The 22,673-nt window shown below is 36.4% G+C and overlaps 2 protein-coding genes across 7 annotated transcripts; both read left to right on the forward strand.

Moving 5' to 3' along the window:
* Positions 1-481: 481 nt before the first annotated feature.
* LOC110828416 (uncharacterized) lies at positions 482-7,403 on the forward strand. Of its 4 annotated transcripts, XM_087359183.1 has the most exons (6): positions 482-656; positions 792-1,349; positions 3,432-3,633; positions 4,571-4,687; positions 5,150-5,296; positions 5,918-7,403. In XM_087359183.1, exons 3-6 carry the CDS (start codon positions 3,517-3,519, stop codon positions 6,812-6,814), a joined length of 1,278 nt encoding a protein of 425 aa, XP_087215309.1. In that variant the 5' UTR covers positions 482-656; positions 792-1,349; positions 3,432-3,516; the 3' UTR covers positions 6,815-7,403. The 4 variants fall into 4 exon arrangements, with proteins under 4 accessions (XP_087215309.1, XP_087215308.1, XP_021916835.2 ...); XM_087359182.1 differs by having other exon boundaries at positions 482-1,349; XM_022061143.2 differs by lacking the exons at positions 482-656; positions 792-1,349 and adding an exon at positions 2,094-2,245.
* Positions 7,404-8,418: 1,015 nt separating this feature from the next.
* Positions 8,419-21,889, forward strand: Ctl1 (choline transporter-like protein 1). Of its 3 annotated transcripts, none has more exons than XM_022061129.2 (15): positions 8,419-8,814; positions 9,027-9,152; positions 9,987-10,132; positions 10,246-10,380; positions 11,169-11,270; positions 12,203-12,348; positions 12,604-12,693; positions 13,356-13,495; positions 14,422-14,608; positions 15,036-15,170; positions 15,908-16,052; positions 16,453-16,590; positions 17,808-17,970; positions 18,620-18,841; positions 19,778-21,889. In XM_022061129.2, the coding sequence occupies exons 2-15, from the start codon at positions 9,039-9,041 to the stop codon at positions 19,916-19,918; spliced, it is 2,004 nt and encodes a 667-aa protein (XP_021916821.1). In that variant the 5' UTR covers positions 8,419-8,814; positions 9,027-9,038; the 3' UTR covers positions 19,919-21,889. The 3 variants fall into 3 exon arrangements, with proteins under 3 accessions (XP_021916821.1, XP_021916822.1, XP_021916823.1); XM_022061130.2 differs by having other exon boundaries at positions 8,419-8,798; XM_022061131.2 differs by lacking the exon at positions 8,419-8,814 and having other exon boundaries at positions 8,824-9,152.
* Positions 21,890-22,673: the final 784 nt, after the last annotated feature.

The following is a 22,673-nucleotide window of genomic DNA, read 5'->3' on the forward strand; positions in this document are numbered from 1 at the left end:
GGAATGTGAAATCATATTTTGCTCTTTTTAAGGTAAATTCTACAGGAAGCCAAAGTACACAGTAGACTGTAGAGCTGGAAGAGGAGGAGAAGAAGAACAACAACGGCAATACGCGTCGCTGTGTGGAGGAGTTCGAATTTCGCTAGCGCCCATTTGGTGATAAATTTTCTTCCATGAAGCATTTTTCCCTTGACTCCTTTAGTCATCCATGAATGGTATTTAATAGAGACTTAACGAGATAAAACGCGCACTTTGTGCACAGATGTTACAATGTAGATTACCGAAAGTAAAACTGCTGCTGCACTTTTGTTATACATGAAGTTATTGTCTGTGCTTTGTTGAAAATGGTGTTATCCCTGACGCAGTACAGCCAAGATGAACTCCATTATGACTTACAAAAGAGAATTCGTACTATGCACATTTTGTGCATCTCTTAAAATATGCATAAATAACCATTTGGGGTACCATAGACGATGTAACTTCCGCTAATATACAGTTTCTGTGACGTGGTAGTAGTTCCTATGATGAAATTGGTTGATATGTGTTTGGAAATCTTTGGTTGATGTTTTCTGTGGTATTGGTAGTGTGACGGGTGGTAGTTCTTCATTTCCTGTTGTGAAAGTTATAGAATAAATTCTCTACAGTGCTGTTTTCATGTATTATACCTAACTAATTTCATGGTTTTTGTCGTAACTTGCTTCAAAATATTTTATTTTGTTTCATTAAGTGTAATTGTTTGGTATTGTAGATTTGAGTGACCTTGTAACATTGAACTGTTGTGTTACTTCCAGTGTTTTGGTCTTCAATTCCGATGCTTAATCATCGTATTTCATAGTTACGTTTCCATTGGTGTTGTTCTTTATATTGTTATAACGTACTTTTTGTATAAACGGTTGACCCAAACATGACTTAGAAAGGATCACCGTAGCGGTGTTATGCGTCAGTAAACATTCTACATTAGGTTATGTTGTCTTTGGTTATGCTAGTAAAATTTATTGTGTCAGGGGCTAGGAATCCCTATCCCTTAAAATATAATATAAGTAATGTGCTCGCCAAGAAACTTTGGAAGGCTGTGTCAGAACTTGAGGCAGAAGCATCAAGTATCTGCAGTTTGTGAGCTGTTGTTATTTTTATTTGAAGTGTAAAGCTGTTATTAAGAAACGACAAAATAGGCGCCTCAGTATTCATGATCATTTATTTCTTTGTGAACTATGTGCAAGACTAATTTTGTGAATACTCCCTTACGTATTATGTTTACGTTAGTTAAGGATTAACTTTACCATATTTTTACTGACACAAAGCAGCACTGAAAATCCTTAAGCCGTCACGTTTCAGTCACCTGTTAATATGTAAGTAGTGATTATACTATTATTTACACATGTACCTACAGATTTGTTCTTGGTGGTGGAGGGTTTGATTTATATTTGCAGTTCTGCATGTTTGTTTAATTTATCCTGTGATATAGCTATAGATTGGTATTATATTAATTATTCTTTTTCTGCTGTCTGACCTTCAGCTGAGAATCTTTCAGCTCACTGGAAAATTTGAATGCAGCTGTCACTTCCTGGCTCCTGGCAGGAACTGCATGACTCACTGCCAAGTGCTAACAGCAGGTGCTGTTAAATTATTCATAAAACAGTTTGACTGTGTCTAATATCTGTTCATTACTGGTTATTGTGTGTGTGGATATGGTTCGGTATACTGTCGAACAACGTGTTTTTCTATATGACTCATATGTGAAATGTGGTTCTGCTAGAAAGTGTCGGAGAAAATTTTGTCGTAAATTTCCTGGGGTCACAGTTCCAAGTACAACAGGCATACATAAACTTATTTATAAAGTGAGATCTACTGGGTCAGTTCTGGACAGGAAACCTACTAAAAAGTGTCGTGTGCTCACCAAAGAAAAACTAAGTGAAATAAAGGCTAGGCTAGAGCACACACCACAGAAATCACTGAGACACCTTGCAGAAGAGACTGGCATCTCGAAATCATCAGCAGCCAAAGCAACAAAGCTGCTTAAGCTTGAACCGTATAAGGCGACTGTAGTTCATGCTTTGGAACCGCATGGCAGACATAAACATTCTGCAGAATGAACCCCCATGTGGAAGAAGAGTTAAAGGAAAATATACAAAGAGAATTTTTTAAAGTTCTGTAAGAAGAACTTTGGGTGAATTTCATCCTGTTTGAATGGTATTGAGGTTTTGTACAGGCGGGGACAGCATTTTCAAGACATCTTATAAAACAGGTAAGTTGATTTTATTATTTTATAGGGCTTGACTTGTATGAGGAAAATCTTGTTGCACTTGGCAGTGAGTCATGGAGTTCATGCTGTTAGCTGGGAAATGATGGGCATGTTCAAATTTGTCTGTGAACACACTGTACAATACTGCAGTTAAGTATGTCATTTCAAATAAGTGTGGGGCATTGACTCTACTTAAGAGGAAAAACATGTATTTGGAGCGTTGAAAATGCAGTTTTGTTCAGGAAATTGTGACTTAAGAGAAAGGAAGTAACAGGAGAATGAAGAAAGTTTCTTATTGAAGAATTTATTAGTTAACTTTACTAAATGTTATTAGGATGCTCAAGTGAAGGCCATGTAGAACAAGCAGGCAAGATATAAGTATGTGAACAGTTTTAGTCAGGGAACTTCACTTGGGAGATAGAATGGTATTATTTAGGTCACCTGCCATGGATTATGATGTGGAATATATTCATATGGTTAAGGATTGTCTTGTAGAAGTTGTTTTGAACACTAAGGAAGCTTCATGTCCTGCTAATGGCAGGATGGTTCTTGACCAACTGTCAGCTTTTGAATTAAGGACAGTACTACATCAGGCTGTAGAGCGTTTTCTTGAAAATTTTAAGTATTCAAGTTGTTGCAAGTCATACCATGTATTGTTACTGCATCACTTTTGTACTCTCATGTTTATTTTTCTGAATTTTGACTTTAAATTGTTATAAGCAAAAAGCTTTTTGGTCCATAATATTAATGTCCATTTATTCTGAGAATCATATGTAACCTAAAAATACACTGTGTGGACAAAATGCAGAGTTATTAAATGTTAAATCATTTGGTAGGTTGAAAGTACCATTGGGATTTAGTGGATCCAACAATTCTGAGAACTGATGGTCTAGTTTTAATTAACTGAAGTTGTAAGAAATATATAGAAATGCACAGTGAATGTCCCATTACATAATTGATATATAAATTTCTTTGGTACTTGTGGGTTATCGGGACACATCACTTTAAGAATAGGTTAGGTAAGGTTAGGTTAATGTGTGTGGATAAATGACATATACTTGAAAGTTATTATATTTTATTTTACTAAATGACAACTAACCTAACCTAACCTATTTTTAAAGCGATGTGTCCCGAAAACCCACAACTACCATTTCTTTTTACAACTTATAATCACTGTGTTTCCTTTCAGGCCAGGTGTAAATATTCCAAGTTAGAGACTATAATCTGTATCACAAGGGTTTTGTAAGGCATTTTTATGCAAAACACAGACCATCATGTGTGATGGACAGATTTTAAATGTACAAAATATTCGGCAGTCTCTCGCAGCAAGAGTACCAAAAATTATATTGCGCCGAGCTGAAGAAATATTCCCTGCTGTGAAAGAAAGTTTGGTGAGTGTTTCATGCTTTTTAGCTTTGGATTTACTTGTTGAAGGAAACTAAATATTTCGGAGAAGTATTTTTTATAACATTTTATCTGTTCTTCAAGAATAGTTTTACACATTAAGAGTTTAGTGCGTTCTTACTGTGGCTTTCAATTGATGTAACAACTCATTACAGTGGGACTAGAATATTTTTCTTCCCCTCTTGTAATTGCTGCAAAGAGGAAGTTAGGCGACAGTGTGAATTATTTTCTTCCGATGTACTTTGTGTGTCTGAGACTTTTATTAAGGATATATAAATCTGATATTTACCCATAAGCCTGTGCAGGGCTGTTTACCACTTCCATCATCCCATCTTATTTATTTAGTGTTCTGTCTGACGACAGGTCCATATGAACAGGATCCTTCCATCCTTTTCTCGGACTGGGACCTGTTCATATACGTTCTTGGCAGATGATCCAGAAGTGGTTTGCCATTGCCTTCTTCTGTGTGTGAATGGAGTAATTGTTGGGATGCCACGGAGGAAAACTCCGTGTTGCCTAGACCACGGCCTTTCTATTTTTGCAATTGCTTTGGCAGGTGTGACTGGAGTCTAAACATTTTCAATCATTAATATACAGTGGTTTTTGGAACATTATGTCTTATTGCCATTGTATGTGCCCAAACTGTGAATTTGCTATCGTTATTAAGTGCCAGTCTTTGTGCTCGTTTCTGATTTCACTAGAGCGTGTTAAGCTGCATGTTTTGTTTCATTCTGTTTATTATACATTTAATTACAGTTCCATTATTTGTAATTTGTGTTGCTTCATTTTTACTGTGTCCCTGTAATTTTCATCCTATGCATGTATCTCTTTGATAGTGTCTAGAACAAAGTTGGAATGTTTTACATATGTATTTGATAGAAGAATTATATTTAACATATTTTTCTTGTATTTATAATTTTTCAGCGGAAAATTAACGGAATACATACCAGCACAGTAGAAAATGTTGTGGATGTTTTGAGGGAAGATTTAGTTGGTGTTTACATACCATCTACATTTTCTGTAAAAATGGAGCGACCTGAGGTGAGTCTGCTTTTCAGATCTCTCTCTCTCTCTTTTTGAATGTGCGCATGCTTATGGGTGCATGTTTGTTTGTTCAGCATAGGTCGTTTATAATGTTACATCCGGTTCATTGAATGCTCACAATAGTTCCAATTGTATGAACAATATTTTTTGACTTGTGAAAGATCAGTAATGACTCAGTATTTCTGTAGCTTCATAATTGATTTCTGCCTTGTTCCTGTATTTCTCCAGTCCTTTAAAAACACGATCATATTTCTGGATCTGAATTGGGTGTTACGTATATTACAGATAATTGGGCCCTTGATATTTAGGACTCTACTGTACTTTAATAGTTCTATAAAAAAAATGTGCAAAACAACTGTTATGAGTTTAATACAGTGCAAAATGGTCACAATGAAAGTTCTGAATGTTATATAGTAAGATATGACGGTCATGATTGATATAATTATTATTCTTTTACAGAACTGCGGCAATTTAGTGGAAGTTGTACCTGATTCATGTAGTGAGACATGTGATTATGGAAATCAGCTCGTTGACATAAAAGTTGAGGCACCAGAAGAGGAAGACCCCTTGCTGATAACATGTCCAGTAATAGAGACTGAAATTGAGGTGAGTTTATAGCTATCTGACAGGCGTGATCACAGAAACCTTCCACAGTCCATCTTTTCCAAAGAAAACTTTGTTTGGTACTTTTGGGTTATCGGGACACATCGCTTTAAAAATAGGTTAGGTTAGGTTAATGTATGTGGATAAATGACATATACTTGAAAGTTATTATATTTTATTTCAATAAATGACAAATTATTATATTTTATTTGGATATGCATGAGATGTTAATTGTTGTTACAGCCTGTCTCCGGAGGCCAAAATTCGCTTATAGATTTTAGAATCATTTTGAAAATATCGCCGTTATCTTTTGTACGGCGCCACAATTTGTTCCATTACAGATACTGATACGCATGCACAGCTTTCCGTCCAATCCAAGTCCAGATATTCGACTCTCCCATTTTGTGTCCCGATAACCAACAAGTATCCTTTGTTTTTATTTTAAACTCTGCCCTTTGATTCCTTTTATTATTTGTGGGATCTGTGAGAGTTTGAAGATTGTCAGTCAGTTATTTTGTAACTTTGGTGCAGTCCTTATCTATACAGTGGGACATATTTAAGGATCCGCGACAGGATAAATGATGATTGAAAATCATTTCTAATAAATTTTTTTCTTTTTACCAGATTTCTGTGAATGAACATAAACTCCTTTATGGTAAGAAACGTCCCTATTCGTGCGATATTTGTAATAAAGTACTCAGTGCAAAGGGTCATCTGAAGACACATCAACGCATACATAGCGGGGAGCGTCCATTCTCCTGTGTCGTGTGTAATAAATCATTCCTTCTGAAGAGTTACCTGAAAATGCATGAACGTGTGCACACTGGGGAGCGTCCATATTGTTGTGGTACGTGTAATAAATCCTTCAGCAAACAGAGTGATTTGAAGAGACATCAGCGAATACATAGCGGGGAGCGTCCGTATTCTTGTATCGTTTGTAATAAATCATTCAATCAGAGCATTCATCTGAAGACACATCTGCGCATACATAATGAAGAGCGGCCATATTCGTGCGATGTGTGCAACAAATCATTCAGCACAAAGAATTATCTGGAAACACATCTGTTCATACATGGTGCCTGCGACGACTGTAATGTATCATTCGGCAAACCTCGTGACGTGAAGGGCCCTCAACGTGTACAGAGTGATGAGTGTCCTTATCCCTGTGATTTGTGTCATAAATCCTTCAATAAACCAAGTAATCTGAAGATTCATCAGCGTGTACATAGCGGAGAGCGCCCGTATTCATGTGATGTGTGTAACAAATCATTTACTAAACAGAATGATCTGAAGAGACATTTACGTATACATAGTGGTGAACGCCCCTATTCTTGTGACGTATGTAATAAGTCATTTAGTCAGAGAAGTCATCTGATAAGTCATCAGCGCATACATAGCGGAGAGCGCCCATATTCCTGCTATGTGTGTAATAAATCATTCATTAAACTAAGTGATCTGAAGAGACATCTACGTGTACATTGTAGTAAGCATTCACATTCATGTGATTCGTGTAATAAATGATTCTGTTCAAAGAGTCGTATGAAGACGCAGTAAAGCGTATATAGCATGGAACTTCCATGTTCCTGTGATGTGTCTAATAAGTCATTTTGCACAAAGAATTATCTCGAGATGCGTCTGCGCGTAACATTGTAGGGACATCCCTGTTTCTGTGATGTGTTGTAATAAATTATTCACTTTGCAGAATAGTTTGAAGTCATCAGTACATATGTAGTGGTGAGTGTACTGGAAGTAATTGTCTTATGTCGCAGATACTTTAAGGTAAAAGTGAGATATGAGGTTGGTAACTGTCTACAAGTCAACATGGAGTTAAGAAACATGGCACTGGCAAAGATCAATGGTGTGTTAAGATTAAAGGTATGGAATTTCGTAAATTTTACAGGCACAATTCTGTTAAACTATAATTGCCTATTTTTATTCTGGTAGATTGTTATTTTTATTTCTGTTGACTTCTCTTACGGTCATAAATCTCTTAACGTTAAGTGTGTGTGTGCTTAAGATCCCCAGCTTTCACATCACGTAAACCCATTTTATACAAATCATATATAATGACATGTATTTACATGAATAAAAATCACTTTTATTGTTGTTACTCCCTGAATGCCTTAATTTAAAATATATTGACAACCTTTTCTAATTGTTTATTTGTTATGTTCAGCCTGTGTGCTGGATGCTTTGCTTTTCCACAATAAGTAGCATATATTTGCCCAGGAAAATACTTCCATCACGTACAGTACTTTCCAGACGTGTCTTTTGAATGCTGTGTCATTATGTCATCTGTTGTAATGCTGAAGACAGATATGTGGATTGTTGTAGGTCACTGATAATCTGATAAAGATCAAAACGACGCAAGTTATGTATCGTTGAAAAATGTTTAATGAAAACTTGTTGGTCATTTGGGATACGTAGGTGTATACATGATGATAATGTTTTGTCAGCCGTCATGGAATATGGTATGAAGATGTGGAATGTGTTAATATGGCTCAGGTTAAAGTACAGTAGAAGTTGTTTTGAACACCATAAAGAAGCAGTTACAAATGGAAGGATGTGTCTTGACTGGCCAAGTATCTGTTGGCTTTTAAACTAAGATCTGAAGTTACATGGGTTTGAACGGAATATCCTTTGTGACGTGTTTCAATTCCAAAAAGTTTATTGGTAGCAAAGAAGATATTTCAGTGAATATAATACAGATGTGCTTACTGAATGACCATGTAATTCAAGTTCCTGTCTTTTTGTTTACTTCTCTTTTTTTTTAGTGTTACTAGTCCATTTTTTCTCTTGACAATCATTTATGTGGAAGGGGATATCAGGGTAAAATTCTTTCACAATATACGGTTATTTCAAACGTACCTTTTAAGTTAAAGTAGGATGGTTATAGCATATTATGGTCATATAATACAATACCAGAATAATTCAATTGAAACCTAAAATTCATTTTTGTAAAATGGTGTTGTAATCCAGAAGAGGTGGCCTAACATGCTTGTGAGAAATGTGATTGGGTAGGTTATAGTGAAATAAACATTTTACAGATTGAAACTAGCAGCACATACAGGAAGTAAAGGAATTGGCCCATATGGTCAAGGCTTTGCTCTGATGATGCAAGCAGTAAGGACCTTCGAAAAGTCATTTTCTACCAGCCTACACAATGTCTCAAAAGACAATAATCAGATTTGTAAAATGCTTTGCTGTGTTTGCGAATTTTTGGAGGTGTTGGTTACGTTGGATGGTAGTTACCATCGTTACTGAATGAGCTCTCGGCACTGGATGCTGAGTTGGATCATTACCAACTGTTATCACCGGACCGCATGTATAATGTAGTTGCCCGCTAACATTAATTTACCTATCGTTATGTTGGTGAACCTGTCAATAGTGAGCATTGAGATGAGCCTCAGGTGAATTTTCCAACATATTCCATTCGTGAGGGCTATATTTGTTGTTAGTATTGTAGTGTTGGTATTACACTTTGAGGAGTATGTTTTGCTAGTGGGTGTGTTTACTTCATGGTATACTGTTAATATTGCCTGTGTTTAAATTGTTAATAAATTTAGCTACAAACTAGATTTAAACAGTGCTAATTGAATGTTAACAGTTTCTTAGTGATAAGAGTCTTGCCGAATTAAAATGTAAAATATATGTAGCGTAATAGGCAAAGAAGGTTTCTTGCCTTGTGTGAAATTTAGACGAATGTAACAGTTAACGTGTTTCATTTTAACAGGAATTATAAAATATGTCCTGCTGTAATAGTGACTCCGATACTGCTGCTAGAAACGAAGGGAATACAACTCGGGGTTGTACTGACATATTATGGCTGTGCATCTTTATTTTGTTTTGGTTTGTTATGGTAAGTACATGACTGTAAAAAGACAAGCTTAATGGAGAATAAGTGCTTTTAAAGTAAATTTCTTTCTGTAGTAGTTCTTGACGATGAAGATGATCACTAATTATTGGTGGGTCACCATGTTTTGCATTTACTGCCAGATTCACCAAGAGTTCTAATCAGTTTTATTTTATTTACATAGTCTGTTTGAAAACAAGGTGGAATAATGATGAGGTTTCATAATATGTACTCATAAAATATTATTAGGGTAAATCAAGGAGGATGAGAGGACGGCATAAAGCATTATGCATGGGAGAGGTAATTAATTTTAATCTGAAAACCTAAATGGAAGTGACCACTTGGGAGACCTGAGTTTAGGTGGGAGGTCTGTGTTAAAATAGATCTTAAAGAAATAAGATCTGAAGGTGTGTACTGGATTAATCTGCCTCAGGATATGGACCAGGGGATGAGTTCTTGTGTACTTAGGGGTTCTATAGCTGTGGGGAACTTGTTGAACCATTAAGCATCTATTGGCTTCTGAAGAAGTTTTCAGTAGTGTCAGGGTACAGAATAAAGGATGTTGTGCTGACATTTCACAGACAATAAAGAGATTTGAGAATTAATTTTCCCATGGCAGTGAAGACATTAGTAGCGGTCATCTGTGTTGTAACAGCATTACAACTCAGAAGACCGATATCAACAGTAAAGAGATTTGTGTGACATGCAAGCTTGCTTAGGCCACAGTGCTATCTGAACATGGAAACATTTGTATTGCCACGAAGAATTTAAGTGTATAATTTAATTTTGGTATGTTTTTGTTTTCGATGAATACCTACCTAAATTAAATTTTGTTTTCAGATTTATATTGCAGCTTTTGCTTATGTGTATGGAGACCCTTTAAAACTTATCAATGGTTATGACAGTTTTGGTAATACTTGCGGTGTTCCAAACAACGAGAAGATGGGTGGTCTCGAATTATCAGGACTTGATACCAGTGATAAACGGTGAGTTTGATTTCTACGCGTTTCGTGCGTCACACTTGTCCTCTCATTGTGGGTACCTTTTAACACCTGTAAACTGAAAGTTGCAAACCTAATGCGGCGTTCTTGTGTTCCAGGTACTTATTTTATATGGATGTTAAAGATATTCAAAACTCACTGAAGATTTGTGTTAAACAGTGTCCTGATCATAATTTGGTAAATTTTGCAAATGTTCAGGAATTTTATGAGAGAACTGGGTCACTTCTGTGCACGTAAGTCCTTACTCCATTTTTTTATTTCTAAAAGTCATTTTGATATCGGGCAATATGATGAATTTCTTAAGCACATAATCTGGTGACTGACTCATGGAGATATAACTGTGATCTTAATTAGATTTTTCTTTTCTTATGTACACTCTATACATTTCAAATGAAAGTTAAATTCTGTAGTTGTTTTCTTTTGAGAAAATTGTAATTGATGTATGGGGTTTAGCTCAATCATGATATTCACTTTGCAGCATGAGACATATGTAAAAGTTTCTCTCCTTCTCTTTGCCACATGTTTAACCTGAAGATGGCATCTGTAATGTTTGTCAGAATGCTGGAATAGCTTCACCGTACCATGTTTCTAAACCCTGAAAGCCAAGGATGTACAATAGATCCAACCACAAGGACCAATGAACAAAAATCTGTATAGAATTCAATTTGAGCTTTGTGTAGAGGTTATGTTAGACTGATTTTATATGTGTTTAAATATACCTGATACATATTCAATAGTTCTGAGGTGGAACTTGAACTGATAGACATGACCTTGAAAATAATGCATTATTTTTTGTGTACTCTGTGCAAGAATATATTAAAAATTATAAACATTTATGCTTTTTGCGCATGTTGAGTTTTAAAGATGACATCCAGAGATGAAATATAACTACAGTATTGGGTTCTGTCAGTTTAACGAAAACTGGTTAATATATAGCTGACAGACAGTTTCCTTCGTGAACACTGAAAGCGTTAACAGTTCACTTAATTTCTTTTCAAAATATTTTGTTCTTTTGTCTTAGTTATGGCTTTAACTTGAATAGTCAAGAATGGCAGCAGAACAGTAAAAGTGCAGTACTTCAGACAAAGTTCGGACCTTGTCCGCCCACACCAATTTATGACAGGTAAACTAGATAATTTTTATTCTAATTATATTGAAAAATTACGGAGTTAACAGTGCACATATACACGAAACAAAAGATTTGCGTAGAGTTCTTTTATCTTCTAAAGTGATTACTTGACTAGTCTGATTAATATGCACAAGCATGTTAGAAAAATTCTTGCTACTACGTATACTGTTAAACATCTTTTATCTTACTGCAAAGTAAAGTTGTCCCATTTCACACCATGGAGACACTTTTGGGAAGAGGTGGTATAGCTCCTACTCATTCTTCATGACAGTACCTCCACCCTCCAGCCAAGCTTTACCCCAGGAGAAGGACCCTGGTTCCCGGTGGATAGGAGGCTGGGTGGGCCCCACTGTTTGGTCTGTATGTAGTGACTATAAGAAAAATCCTTTACCAAGGCACAATACTGACTGAGGTACCCTGGTTCATTTTATTTTCTGAAAACTTTAAGATCAAAATTTACAATACTGTAATTTTTCCTCTTGTTTTGTATGGGTGTGAAACATGATCTATTACCTGATGAGAACATAAATATACCTGCACCTTGTCGTGGCGGTGGGGCTCGCGTACCTCAGTGACCCCAAGAGCTATGATGGTGGTAGCATAGCTACTGGTAGGGCTTCCCTAGCCAGATTGGTCGAGGGGGAGAGGTCAGACTAAGACAGGCACCCTGGTCCTCCAGGTTGGGGGTTGGTCGCAAGGCTAACAACCTTGCGCCGTAAAAAAGGAAGATGTTTCGAAACCTTGATCAAAGCCTCGGACAGACGGACCTAACAGAAGGACCGAATGGAAGAGGAGAATTGAGGAGGCCATGGACTGAATACGAGCCGGAGAGCCGTAGAAGAAGAACATAAATCAGGGTGTCTGAGAACTAAGTGTTGAGGAGAGTATTTATTCCAAAGAATTTCTGAAATAAGTCATTTTTACAGTGTTCCAGTGCTGAATCGATGCGTACCTCGACCAGTAAAGGAATTGGTCTTTTCCGTGCTGAATAATTGGGATACAGTCGAACAAGTGCTGGGTGACTTGTATGCGACATGGAGAGAAATATTGGGACTCACATTCCTTGCATTTGGTAAGTTCTGCTTCTTTGGTATTGATAATATTTTATGGTTCTGGTGGTACCACTGTGTGACATGGCAGAATATTTTTAAACTAGGGATAGGGACTTGCATCGATTGCTGTGAATAGGTAATGAACCTTCAGGTTTCATGAAAGGTAGGGAACTTATTGAACAGTTTAGTCACGTTAGTTTATTAAGAGGGACTCTGCTCTGTTAAGTTCGTTAAATGACCTTTGCTTCGAGGTGTTTTATTGTTTTGTGTTACAGTTTTGTCTATAATAGTAATTGCCGTTCTTCATCTACTTGCATCTTTTGTGGCGTGGATATTCATGATAATTGTCAGCATCACAGCAGTTGGTGAGTAAAAAGGATATCTTGGTGCTTTTAATGTTCTGAAGGATAATAAGGATCCTCTTCCAGGACGAGATTAAAACTTGAACATTTGTTCATCATTTTCATAGTTGTTTTGCGTGATTTTTTGACAGTGCTCATGAAAGGAATGCGTGCGGGGCTGGCCATGTGTGTCTGTCTGTCCACATGATTCAGATTGAGAACTGCTGGATGGATTTTGATTAAATTTAGTGTGTACAGTATGCCATTGGAGTCTACCCTAAAAACTTTTTTTTTTAAGTTTTTGACTGCCATGAAAACTTTAAATCTCTCATTTTAAATTTCATCTGGTGACTTTTAACAACCACGCGTTTCCTTAAGACCAATTAAATGAGAAAGACAAAATAAGTAAACCGGAAAATGGACGTGAAGAAACTGTCTTCTTAGTGAAATTTTAGGTTATAACAGCAGTGAGTGTGTAGATGGCTGTCTTCTGGGTTGTTGCACCATGTAGTCTGGTAGACATTTATTGATGTTTCACAGTTGCTTCCTTCCTCCTTCATCAGGGTGATGACATGGCGCCACAAACCTGAAGACATCTTAAGTGTATTTTTAATTTTAATTTTTAAGTCACGTGTCTTTGTCATGATTCTCTACTGAATTTTGCTTTAAGTGAGGCTGATTTTTAGTTGGCACAGGAGTGTTGTGGTGGACATACGCAGATTTAAAGCGTCAGTTGGACAGTACACCAGAAAGCCAAATGCTGAGGGAGTCGGTTAAGAACGAGAGTGCCTTCCTGGTCTATTCTATTGTGGCGACGATCATCACGGTAAATTTATTTGTTTTGAACGTGTGTAGGTAATTTTTTTTGTGCCGAATTATTGTATGTGCTTGTATAATTGTCGGCATCAAGAAATGTCTCTGCTCATTGTGGTAGCCATGTAATCTAAGGCGTGGATCTTGCCTTGTCACATGCTGGGATTGTGGGTTCGAATCCCTCTCAAGGCATGGATGTATGATGTGGATTCATAGTTGCGCAAGTTAATTCTGAATTGGAACTGGCCGCAGGGTTAAGATTATAGTAATTGAACTCTAAGTGAGAAAAAGTATTTATATGTTGAACATGGGTATTCCACTGAAATCTGTACGTTCAATACTACATTTGAAATTTGAAGTATCGTTTACAATAAAGTTTGAGAATTGAGCGTGTTCACATATTTCATGGTTTTGGGATGTGGTTCAGGTATCTGTAGTGTTATTTTATATTTATAGTGTAAATATAAATTCGATTCCCGGTGGTGCCCGAATTTATAACTTGTGTTGGGCAAGGCCGTGGTCTAGGCAACACGGAGTTTTCCTCCGTGGCATCCCAACAATTACTCCATTCACACACAGAAGAAGGCAATGGCAAACCACTTCTGGATCATCTGCCAAGAACGTATATGAACAGGTCTCAGTCCGAGAAAAGGATGGAAGGATCCTGTTCATATGGACCTGTCGTCAGACACAACACTAAATAATAAATAATTGTAAATAAACATGTTTTCATTTGCCAATAGTACATTAGTAGTACTTCTAGTTGTATGTGAAGGCTGCTTTTTGTATGGTACAATGTGCGGTAAACTCGAAAGCTACTGCAGTTTTATCCATCCATGAATTAAAAATGATAGGTAAATCCAGTGGCCATTATAATTTATCGTGTGTTGATATATTGCTTGCGAAGCTTTGTTTCATATGTTTTTATCTCTACTACAGATTATAATCCTGTTGCTGGTGATAGCTGTGCGTAAGAGTATCAGCTCGATGGCTCGTGTGTTTGAAGAGTCTGCGCAGTGTCTGGCAGCATTGCCAGCTCTTTTCCTTCAACCGTTCATAACATTTATAGCTCTCATGGTTTTTTTTGCCTTCTGGGTATCTGTGATTATCTGTTTGGCAACTTCAAGTAAGTGCTCGCCTTAATACGATTGTAGATAAAAAGATAAATTTTTTGTAATTTTTGGTTTTATGTTTGTTATCCTACTTAAGATCTTTTTGAGGATATTAAAATTTAATATTTAATGATTTTTGTATTTTGACTCTTGTTTTGTTTATCACTTCTGTTGTCATTGCTTGTCAAGTAAATCTATCCTCGATACGCAGATTAATAAGATTTCCTGACAAGCTGAACTTTAGTGCTAATCGGTGGAAACTCGTGATTTTTACGATTTGAGGTTCTCACGGCCGTGAGTATGAAGCTGACTTTCTCTTCTGGGTTGTAGCACCGTATAGTCTGGTAGAAGTTTATCGATGTTTCGGAGGTCCTTGCTGCCTCCATCATCACTACAACATTTTTGTAAGTCAGTGAGTGTAACGCGTGATGTACTTTTCAGATTACCCCGGATCAGAGTTCTTACATCCTTTAGTGGATCCGTCACTTATTCCAGACATCAGCCATTCGCAGTCCGCATCTTCAGCATTCAAATTGTCTGTCTCATTGAGTAACATCTCTCTGTCTGGACTCAAACGTAAGTAAGGTTCGGGGAAGATTTGTTACACCTCTGTTTAGTGTGTTATGTTGGCGGAACTGAAGATTTGGAAATTTGGTAATTTTTAGTAGCACACATAGGGGAGATGAGGAAGTCCAAGAGGAAGAGACCATCTGGAATACCTAGGATAATATTAAAATTGATTTAAGAAAAATTTGGATGGAGGGTGTGGATCTTTTAGTTCTGGTTCAGGATAGGGAGCAGTTGCGGGCTCTTGCGGACAATGTAATGAACCTTCAGGCTGTGTAAATGGTGGGTAATTTCTTGATTAATAGAGTTGTACTGTTAGCTTCTCAAAATAAATTTACCTCTGTGTAGTGTAGAAGACCTAGAAAGAGCTACTAGGATACAATTAGAGAAATAGGACAGGCAAAGGGGAAAAGTTTAACGCAGATGAAATTCTTAGCAAGGGATAGGAAGGAATGGAGGAGGTGGACCGAGCAATCAACCCCGACGCTATAAATGCCAAAATTGGAGATGAGAAAGAAGATGAAGATTCAGAATTTATGAACTGTAACTGATAACTTTTAGGATGATTTAAAAGAAGAGTTGACCAGTCTCAAAAAAGAATTTGTAAAACAGAGAATTCAGATCAGAAATGACATATTTTGCTGGAACAAGGGCATTTAAATGGTAAGGAAATGAATGGGATTGAAAAAAGACTATAAATTATGGGAAAGTGTACCTTGTGGGAACATGAACTTTCTGCTTTTTAGGATTCACATTCTTTGAGATGGAACCGTCGTGGGTTCGGTACATGTGGTGGCTCTACCTGATCGGTTTGGTGTGGACTTCAGAGTTTATCCTGTCCTGCCAACAGATGGTGATAGCTGGGGCAGTAGCTCATTGGATGTTTGCCAAGTGAGTTCCAGCACATGTTCGTCTCTCTGAATTACTTACATTTGCAAGGATTTGAGAATTTCTCTCGCCTTGAGGTTAATGTTTTGATTTGAGTTGGTCGGTACATTTTAGAGCTGCACATCTTTACGTCTTACCACGGAAACCTTTTTAACTTTACATTAGATGCCCCGAAATGAAATTGATGTTCTTCGATGGCAAGACGTGTTTGTGCATTAAAAATTTAGCACCATTGAAACAAATGTTTAAAATTCTAACTTTCCATTTAAGATTGTGTATATTTTGTGCTTTAAAGATAATTAAATCAGCTAAAAATATGTGTTTTTGAGTTTTCATATCTTGAGGCAAGAGTTCATCAGTAATTTTAATTATGTTAATTTCATATTTTCTTTTGTTTTGTCAGTCGAAACAAGGAAAGCGGTTCTGTGATGTCTTCAGTGGGTAAGCTGATATGCTATCACTTGGGTTCCGTGGCTAAGGGCTCGTTCCTTATTACGATCTTCAAACTTCCAAGGCTGGTACTAAGCTACATAGACAGAAAGTAGGTACAGCGTAATAGGTGTGATTTATTTCATTAATAACTCCAGTGTCAAGGTACCAGTCATCTTGGCCAAGTGTGCAACACCTTTTTTTTCTATGTAGGAGGATACAGGTTCATATCTCGGCCGGAGACCGACTATTCCGATTGCAGGTTTTAGTGGTTTTTCTTAGTCACTCCAGCCATGATGACTTCCTTCCAATTCTTTGTTCGGTGTTCTTCACATTGTAGCATGAGCGAAGAACACCTTAGGGACTCGTCCATGTATGTATGTCACGGTTTCCATAGTGGTTAGGCAACCTGTATGACGGGGGTCATTGTCCTATTGTTATTCCTTTGCCTTACCTTCATCAGGTTGTACACCCTTTTTCACTTTACCATCTCAGATTAGATCCATATTGGAGGACTGGGTCGTCTCCTAAGGGGTTAGGCCACTTCTGGGGGACTAACGCCACTTTGGGGCACCCCCAGTTAATGCTCCAAAGCATTTATCTGTGGCTTGTGTAACCATAATGTTGGTAGCTCATACCAAGAGGTGGATGATGATTCATGAATTGGTAGGGGTATGTAAGGAAGCTGCACGGCTTAATTTGAGGTACGATCCCAGTATTTGCCTCGAAGGACTGAGAAAAATCACCAAAATCCTTTGTCAGGATAACCAATCTCTGAGTTAAGGTTTGAACCAAGGACGTCCCAGATATGAAGCTGAGTGCTAACCATTTTGGCTCTGGCCCTCGGTATGTGCAGGATCGTGTAGTTCTGCTGTGGGAAAGTTTGATTTTCTGAAAGTATTACTCTGTGTGTTCTTATAATAAATAGTATATTAAGTTGAAAATGCGCAGTATATCGTAGGATTACCCGGAATGGCAACTCTTGAATTTAATGTGATATGTGTATTGGATTAGGAAATGAAATATATCGGTTAACTTCGATGTTTTGGAAAAACTGTGATTTATTTTGGTTGAATTTTGAACACTCGAAAGACCTGTCACGTTATTTAAACTAAATAAATTAAACCTATAGTGAAATTTATGTGTATGTATGGAAAGACATGTCTGATGCATTTTTTAAATTTTTGTTGGCAAAATGAATAATTTGTTACCTTTTATTTTAAAGCTGTAATAGAAATTTAAGAAGTAGCTGAAGTTTTTTAACTCTGGTTTGTGCTTTGTTTTTTGATGTAATTATATTGGCAAGTGCATGGTGCTAATATTTTGCAGACTGAGGAAACACAAGGCTGCAGGTTCGGAGTGCGCTTCGTGCGGCTTGAGAACGTGCATTTGCTGCTTGTACTGCCTGGAGAATTTTATTAAATTCATTAACCACAATGCATATACTGTAATAGCAATGGAGGGGTACAGTTTCTGCACGTCTGCCAAGATTGTAAGTGACAGTAATGAAAGTAAACAGAAATATAAAAATGTATTTTTATTATGAGTTGAAATGTTATGAACTACTCTGTTAGTTTAACACGACTCATAACACAGGTCATTAGTACAAGATTCAACACTTACGAGACAAACGTGAAGATCAAAAAATAAATAAATAAGTGAGGAGAATTCAATGTGATTTTCTCTTCCCTTTCTTTCCAAAAACTGATAATTCATTATAATATTTTTGAATGCATCTAAACTTTCTTTATTCCTTTTATTTTATTTTTATTTTGATACGCATATGCATTGGCATGTATTGAGATAAATTCTCGCCAAGGAACCAGAATGTTTTTTACTTTTATTTTTGCAATTTAATAAGACTGTGTCTCCATGGGACTGTAGCTTCTTTTGGGCTCATCATTCACCCCCCCCCCCAAAAAAAAAAAAAAAAAAATTATACGTGTGTAAATATTAAGCATTGGTGGGATGATATTGGCCTTGGGAATCCGAACGACTCGGAGAAAAGCCACTTTTTCTACTATAAATCCCGAGTTGACTGATGTGGAACCAAACCCAGACCTCTGAACATTCCCGACACTCCCATATTTTAATCGGCATCAATAATCTCGTCGTGATTCTGTTTTCTTGTTTTGTTCTAGGCATTTAATACTTTGGTCAGTAATGCGCTGGATTTGGCAGTTTTGAACAGTGTCGGCGACTTCATCTTGTTTTTGGGAAAGTGTTTCGTTACGGCAGCCACTGGCTCTATTGGATTGGTTATTATGAAACAAAACCCTCATTTGCATTTTTATGCAGTTCCGACCCTCATTGTGTGTATATTTGCGTACTTCATAGCGCATTCGGTGCTTACGCTGTATGAGGTAAGGAAATGTGTGTCATTTGTAATTTTAATGGCTTTTAAGTGGTTTTCTTTACAAATATTATAATAATAAAATCAGGGAATATGAGATTGGTAGGATATGTAGCACATATGGGAAAATAAGAAGTGCATATAAAATTGTAGTTGGAAAATTTGAAGTGGAGTGACCACTTGGAAGACACAGGTATAAGCACAAACATCATATGAAAGTGAATGTAATAGAAATTTTGTGTTAGGTTAGGTTAGGTTGACTCAGAATGCAGATGAATTCGTTAGAACTCTGCATTGAACCTTGGAAATTTACTGACCAGCTGAATAACTGTTAACTTCTCAGAAATTTTCTCTAGTTAATTGGTTAATGAGGAATCACATTTCATTCATTTATGCTGGCAAAACAACAGGTAAAATTATACTTCTGCATATTTTAATCTTTGGGTTTTTAGATGGGGCACAAGAAGGTAAATGATTCTGTACTGATCAGTAACGGACCTTTCTCATATTTACGAGTAGTAGAATCTGTCTTGTATTGTTTTCGTTTAGCATCGCTAGTGAATTTCGGGGGCTCTCGTCTATCCTTAACTTTAGATTTTAAAAACGGGAAACTGGAAAAAAAAAACTTTTAAATACAAGATTTCGGATTCTCACATCATTGAGTGCGAAGATGGCTGTCTTATGGCTTATTGCACTGTGTAATGTGGTTGAATTGTATTGACATTGCCTCCATCATGAGGTCACTGAGTTACCCTGATGATGAAGGCAGCAAGTACATCTGAAATTTCAGTAAACTAGTACCAGACTACACGTTGCAACATCCCGCAGGACAGCGATCTTCGACGTTTGAAGATACTTTTGGATTGAGGCAAGAACTGGTCAATAAGCAGCCTATCTTCATGACTTCTAAATGATGATGATGATAATTTGTTGTTGTAATTTTCAGATTGTGATAGACACTATGTTCCTATGCATGTGCGAAGGAAAAAAGCTGTATGGCAATGAATGGGGTGAACCGTCTGGCAAAATGAAAGAAACAAATGGCGATAGTAGCAACGAATTGGAGCCTATGAATAGTATGAGATAAGTTATCATTCTGGAATGCTGTCGTAATTATTTTATGATAGACAGTTACAATTTTACATCCTAGGGAATGAATTCTGTGATATAGATGGCAGTTGCGTTGATACTGAGGTGATATAAATTTTATGGTTGGTGCTGCTTTTGGTAAAGTGAGGTAAGTAACTTTCAAACGGGAACATCCGTCACGCCGTGCATCACTTAATTGCCTTCAGGAATTTCATGTGTTTTATGTACTGACACGTCTTACACTCTTCTTCCTGCATTTATTATTATTTCCAATTATTCCTTTAGATTTCATACCTTCACATTTAACCTTTATCATATAGGAATATGGATTTTAAACAGGGCTGCCAGGCAGAGTTACTAGTTTAGCAGTACGCACGCTACTGTGACATGGCCGACCAGACCACACACGTTACGACGCAGCTGGTAAAGTTTATTGAAGTATTCTTCAGATTTGAACTCGTGATAATATATCGGGGCTTGCATCACAGCGGTTTGGCGTGTCTTGTAGAAGGAACTGTCATTTACAATTTACTTACCAATATAACAAAATGAAAAGCCCTACATAGAATTCTGTAGCTAAGTGATACATTTTTATTCCTTAAGTTGTATCGGCCATGTTTCACACCTTACACGTGGTATGTAGGTTTGATCGTCAGTGGTGGTATCCTAATGTTACGCATGTGGCTGTGTGTCATGTTAAGATACCGCTACTGTTAAACCTCTCCGAGAGTTATTCTTTAGTTTGTAGCCCCTTAGCACATACCTTATTCCTGTGTGATAAAGATTAGTAAATTCTTCCCCGTCTAAAAACAGCCAGAATATATTTAAGACTGAACTTTTATATCATCTTCAACTTCTAATGAATTTTTAATTCCTGTATTATATTTACAAATATTACTGTATATTATTAATCTAGCACTTGATTGGAAGTAGTGCATGGAATAATATCTTTTTTTCAACCAGGTAACAGGCAACATTTTCAGTGCCTTATATGAATTTTATTGCAGTAGCTTATAAAAGGTGTTAGTGTGCGTTTCATTGCATGGGCTGCTTAGTGTTGCAGTGAGCAGTTCTGAAACTGCGATGCGTCAAAATACACCCGCTAAGTACCTGTAGTGATTTTTTTTATAAATATTTGATTTGTCATATTTAACTTTGATTCACATAAAGTGCAGACATGTTAGTGTATATAATGTTATTTTATATTCTGCCTATTATTGTTTTAATATTAGTATTTGGAGTGTGAGATGGGGATTTGATGTATGGAATTGAATGGAGTTAGAATTATAAACTGAAGCAGAAATGTCCTGTGCTGTTTCGTGCTTGAATGTCGTGACTTTCTACAAAGAAATATATGAAATTTTATACAAAACATTTTTCCACTCCAGCCATTGAATTGTACATTTCAAATTATATATTTTTTTAGATTTATATTTTAAATTTTTGTCTTCAGAGGAAGATCCATAAGTTAGCTGTTATTTGAACTATTTTTTGTGAAATGTTTTTTATTGTTGTTACTAATACAAAAGAATAATATAGTATTACAAATGTTTGTGAATTTGTGAACTGTCTTGTGGGGTATGCTGTAAGCTTCAGTGTAAGGCAGAATCAGTCCTGATGTAGGGAGCAGTCTGCTTTAAATGATCTCATTTTGTCTACTTTTGTAAAATATTTTATTCTGACTTTTTAGTTATCAGTTTAGATGCATCAAGCTTTGAATATACTGAAATAAGCTGCAGTTGGAGTTTGGAGTAATACACTAATAGGTACTTGTTTATACGTCAGTCTTGTATTTGTTATGATGTAAACTGGCATCTGATACATAATCACCCAGCTGTAATTCAACCATTCCAGTTGCATGCATTATGCATTTTGTTATTGTGCCATCATGTAATTCATATAATACCAGGGTGTTTATCACAACTGTACAGTGCTGGTTATGATTAAATAAAATTAGGGGTTAAAAATATTACATATCTCCATCTAGGTTTACTGTGTAGCTGTGCAGAAAATTTTGCTTAAGGTGAGTAGAAAATATTTAAACAGGTAGACATACAAATTTTTAATAATGTATTAAGTGCAGCTGAATGTAAAATAGCTTGGACATGACAGAGAAATGTAAATTTGCACAGATTAATAGAGTACCAGTAAAAATTTTGGTTCTTGCATAAATTTTATTTTACATCTTGTTTCATAGTTATCTTGATTGAAGGATAAGATGATTGTTATTTCTGTATTTGGTACTACCTATATAACTTTTTTTGGTTTCCTGTCCCCCCTTTTAAGTTAACAGAAACACACATAATAATAGGTTATTAAAAATGGCCATGAGTCTATATTTTAAATTTTACTGCCAACTAATGGGAATTGCTGATTTAGTTGTAATTAGTTTCATTGTTGTAGCCATAACAATAGAACTAATTGAAAACAACAGGGTACCAAAACAGGTTATAACATGAAGGGGAAATAAATGTTAAGAAGACTACTGAAGAGGTGACATGCAATTGTAATGTACCACATTACTTAATAGCTGATGGGATGATGACAGGAGCACTATTAGAAATTCAGACTGTGCTAGTGATATAAATATAGGAAGGCCTTCTTTCCACCTAAATAAAGACTTTTTCAAAAGCAAAGTTACATAAGGTTTTCCAAATTGATTTCGTTTTAAGATTTGCTAAATTTGTGTGCTTTCAGGTGTAGCAATCATTGCAAAGGGATAATTTTCGGGTGTCGGTAGGAAATTGTATTTT

The sequence above is a fragment of the Zootermopsis nevadensis genome, unplaced genomic scaffold (assembly GCF_977971745.1).
Source record: "Zootermopsis nevadensis isolate Lab colony 2312 unplaced genomic scaffold, Znev_1.0 Znev_ptg000031l, whole genome shotgun sequence".
In the NCBI taxonomy this organism is placed as follows: domain Eukaryota; kingdom Metazoa; phylum Arthropoda; class Insecta; order Blattodea; family Termopsidae; genus Zootermopsis; species Zootermopsis nevadensis.

Excerpts from the sequence above, each read along its gene's own strand:
- LOC110828416 (XM_087359182.1), top strand. The coding sequence starts at position 3,517 with ATGTGTGATGGACAGATTTTAAATGTACAAAATATTCGGCAGTCTCTC. Across the intron at positions 3,634-4,570 it reads CTGCTGTGAAAGAAAGTTTG|CGGAAAATTAACGGAATACA; the intron begins GTGAGTGTTTCA and ends ATAATTTTTCAG. Across the intron at positions 4,688-5,149 it reads TAAAAATGGAGCGACCTGAG|AACTGCGGCAATTTAGTGGA; the intron begins GTGAGTCTGCTT and ends ATTCTTTTACAG.
- Ctl1 (XM_022061129.2), top strand. The coding sequence starts at position 9,039 with ATGTCCTGCTGTAATAGTGACTCCGATACTGCTGCTAGAAACGAAGGG. Across the intron at positions 17,971-18,619 it reads TCTGCACGTCTGCCAAGATT|GCATTTAATACTTTGGTCAG; the intron begins GTAAGTGACAGT and ends GTTTTGTTCTAG. Across the intron at positions 18,842-19,777 it reads CGGTGCTTACGCTGTATGAG|ATTGTGATAGACACTATGTT; the intron begins GTAAGGAAATGT and ends TGTAATTTTCAG.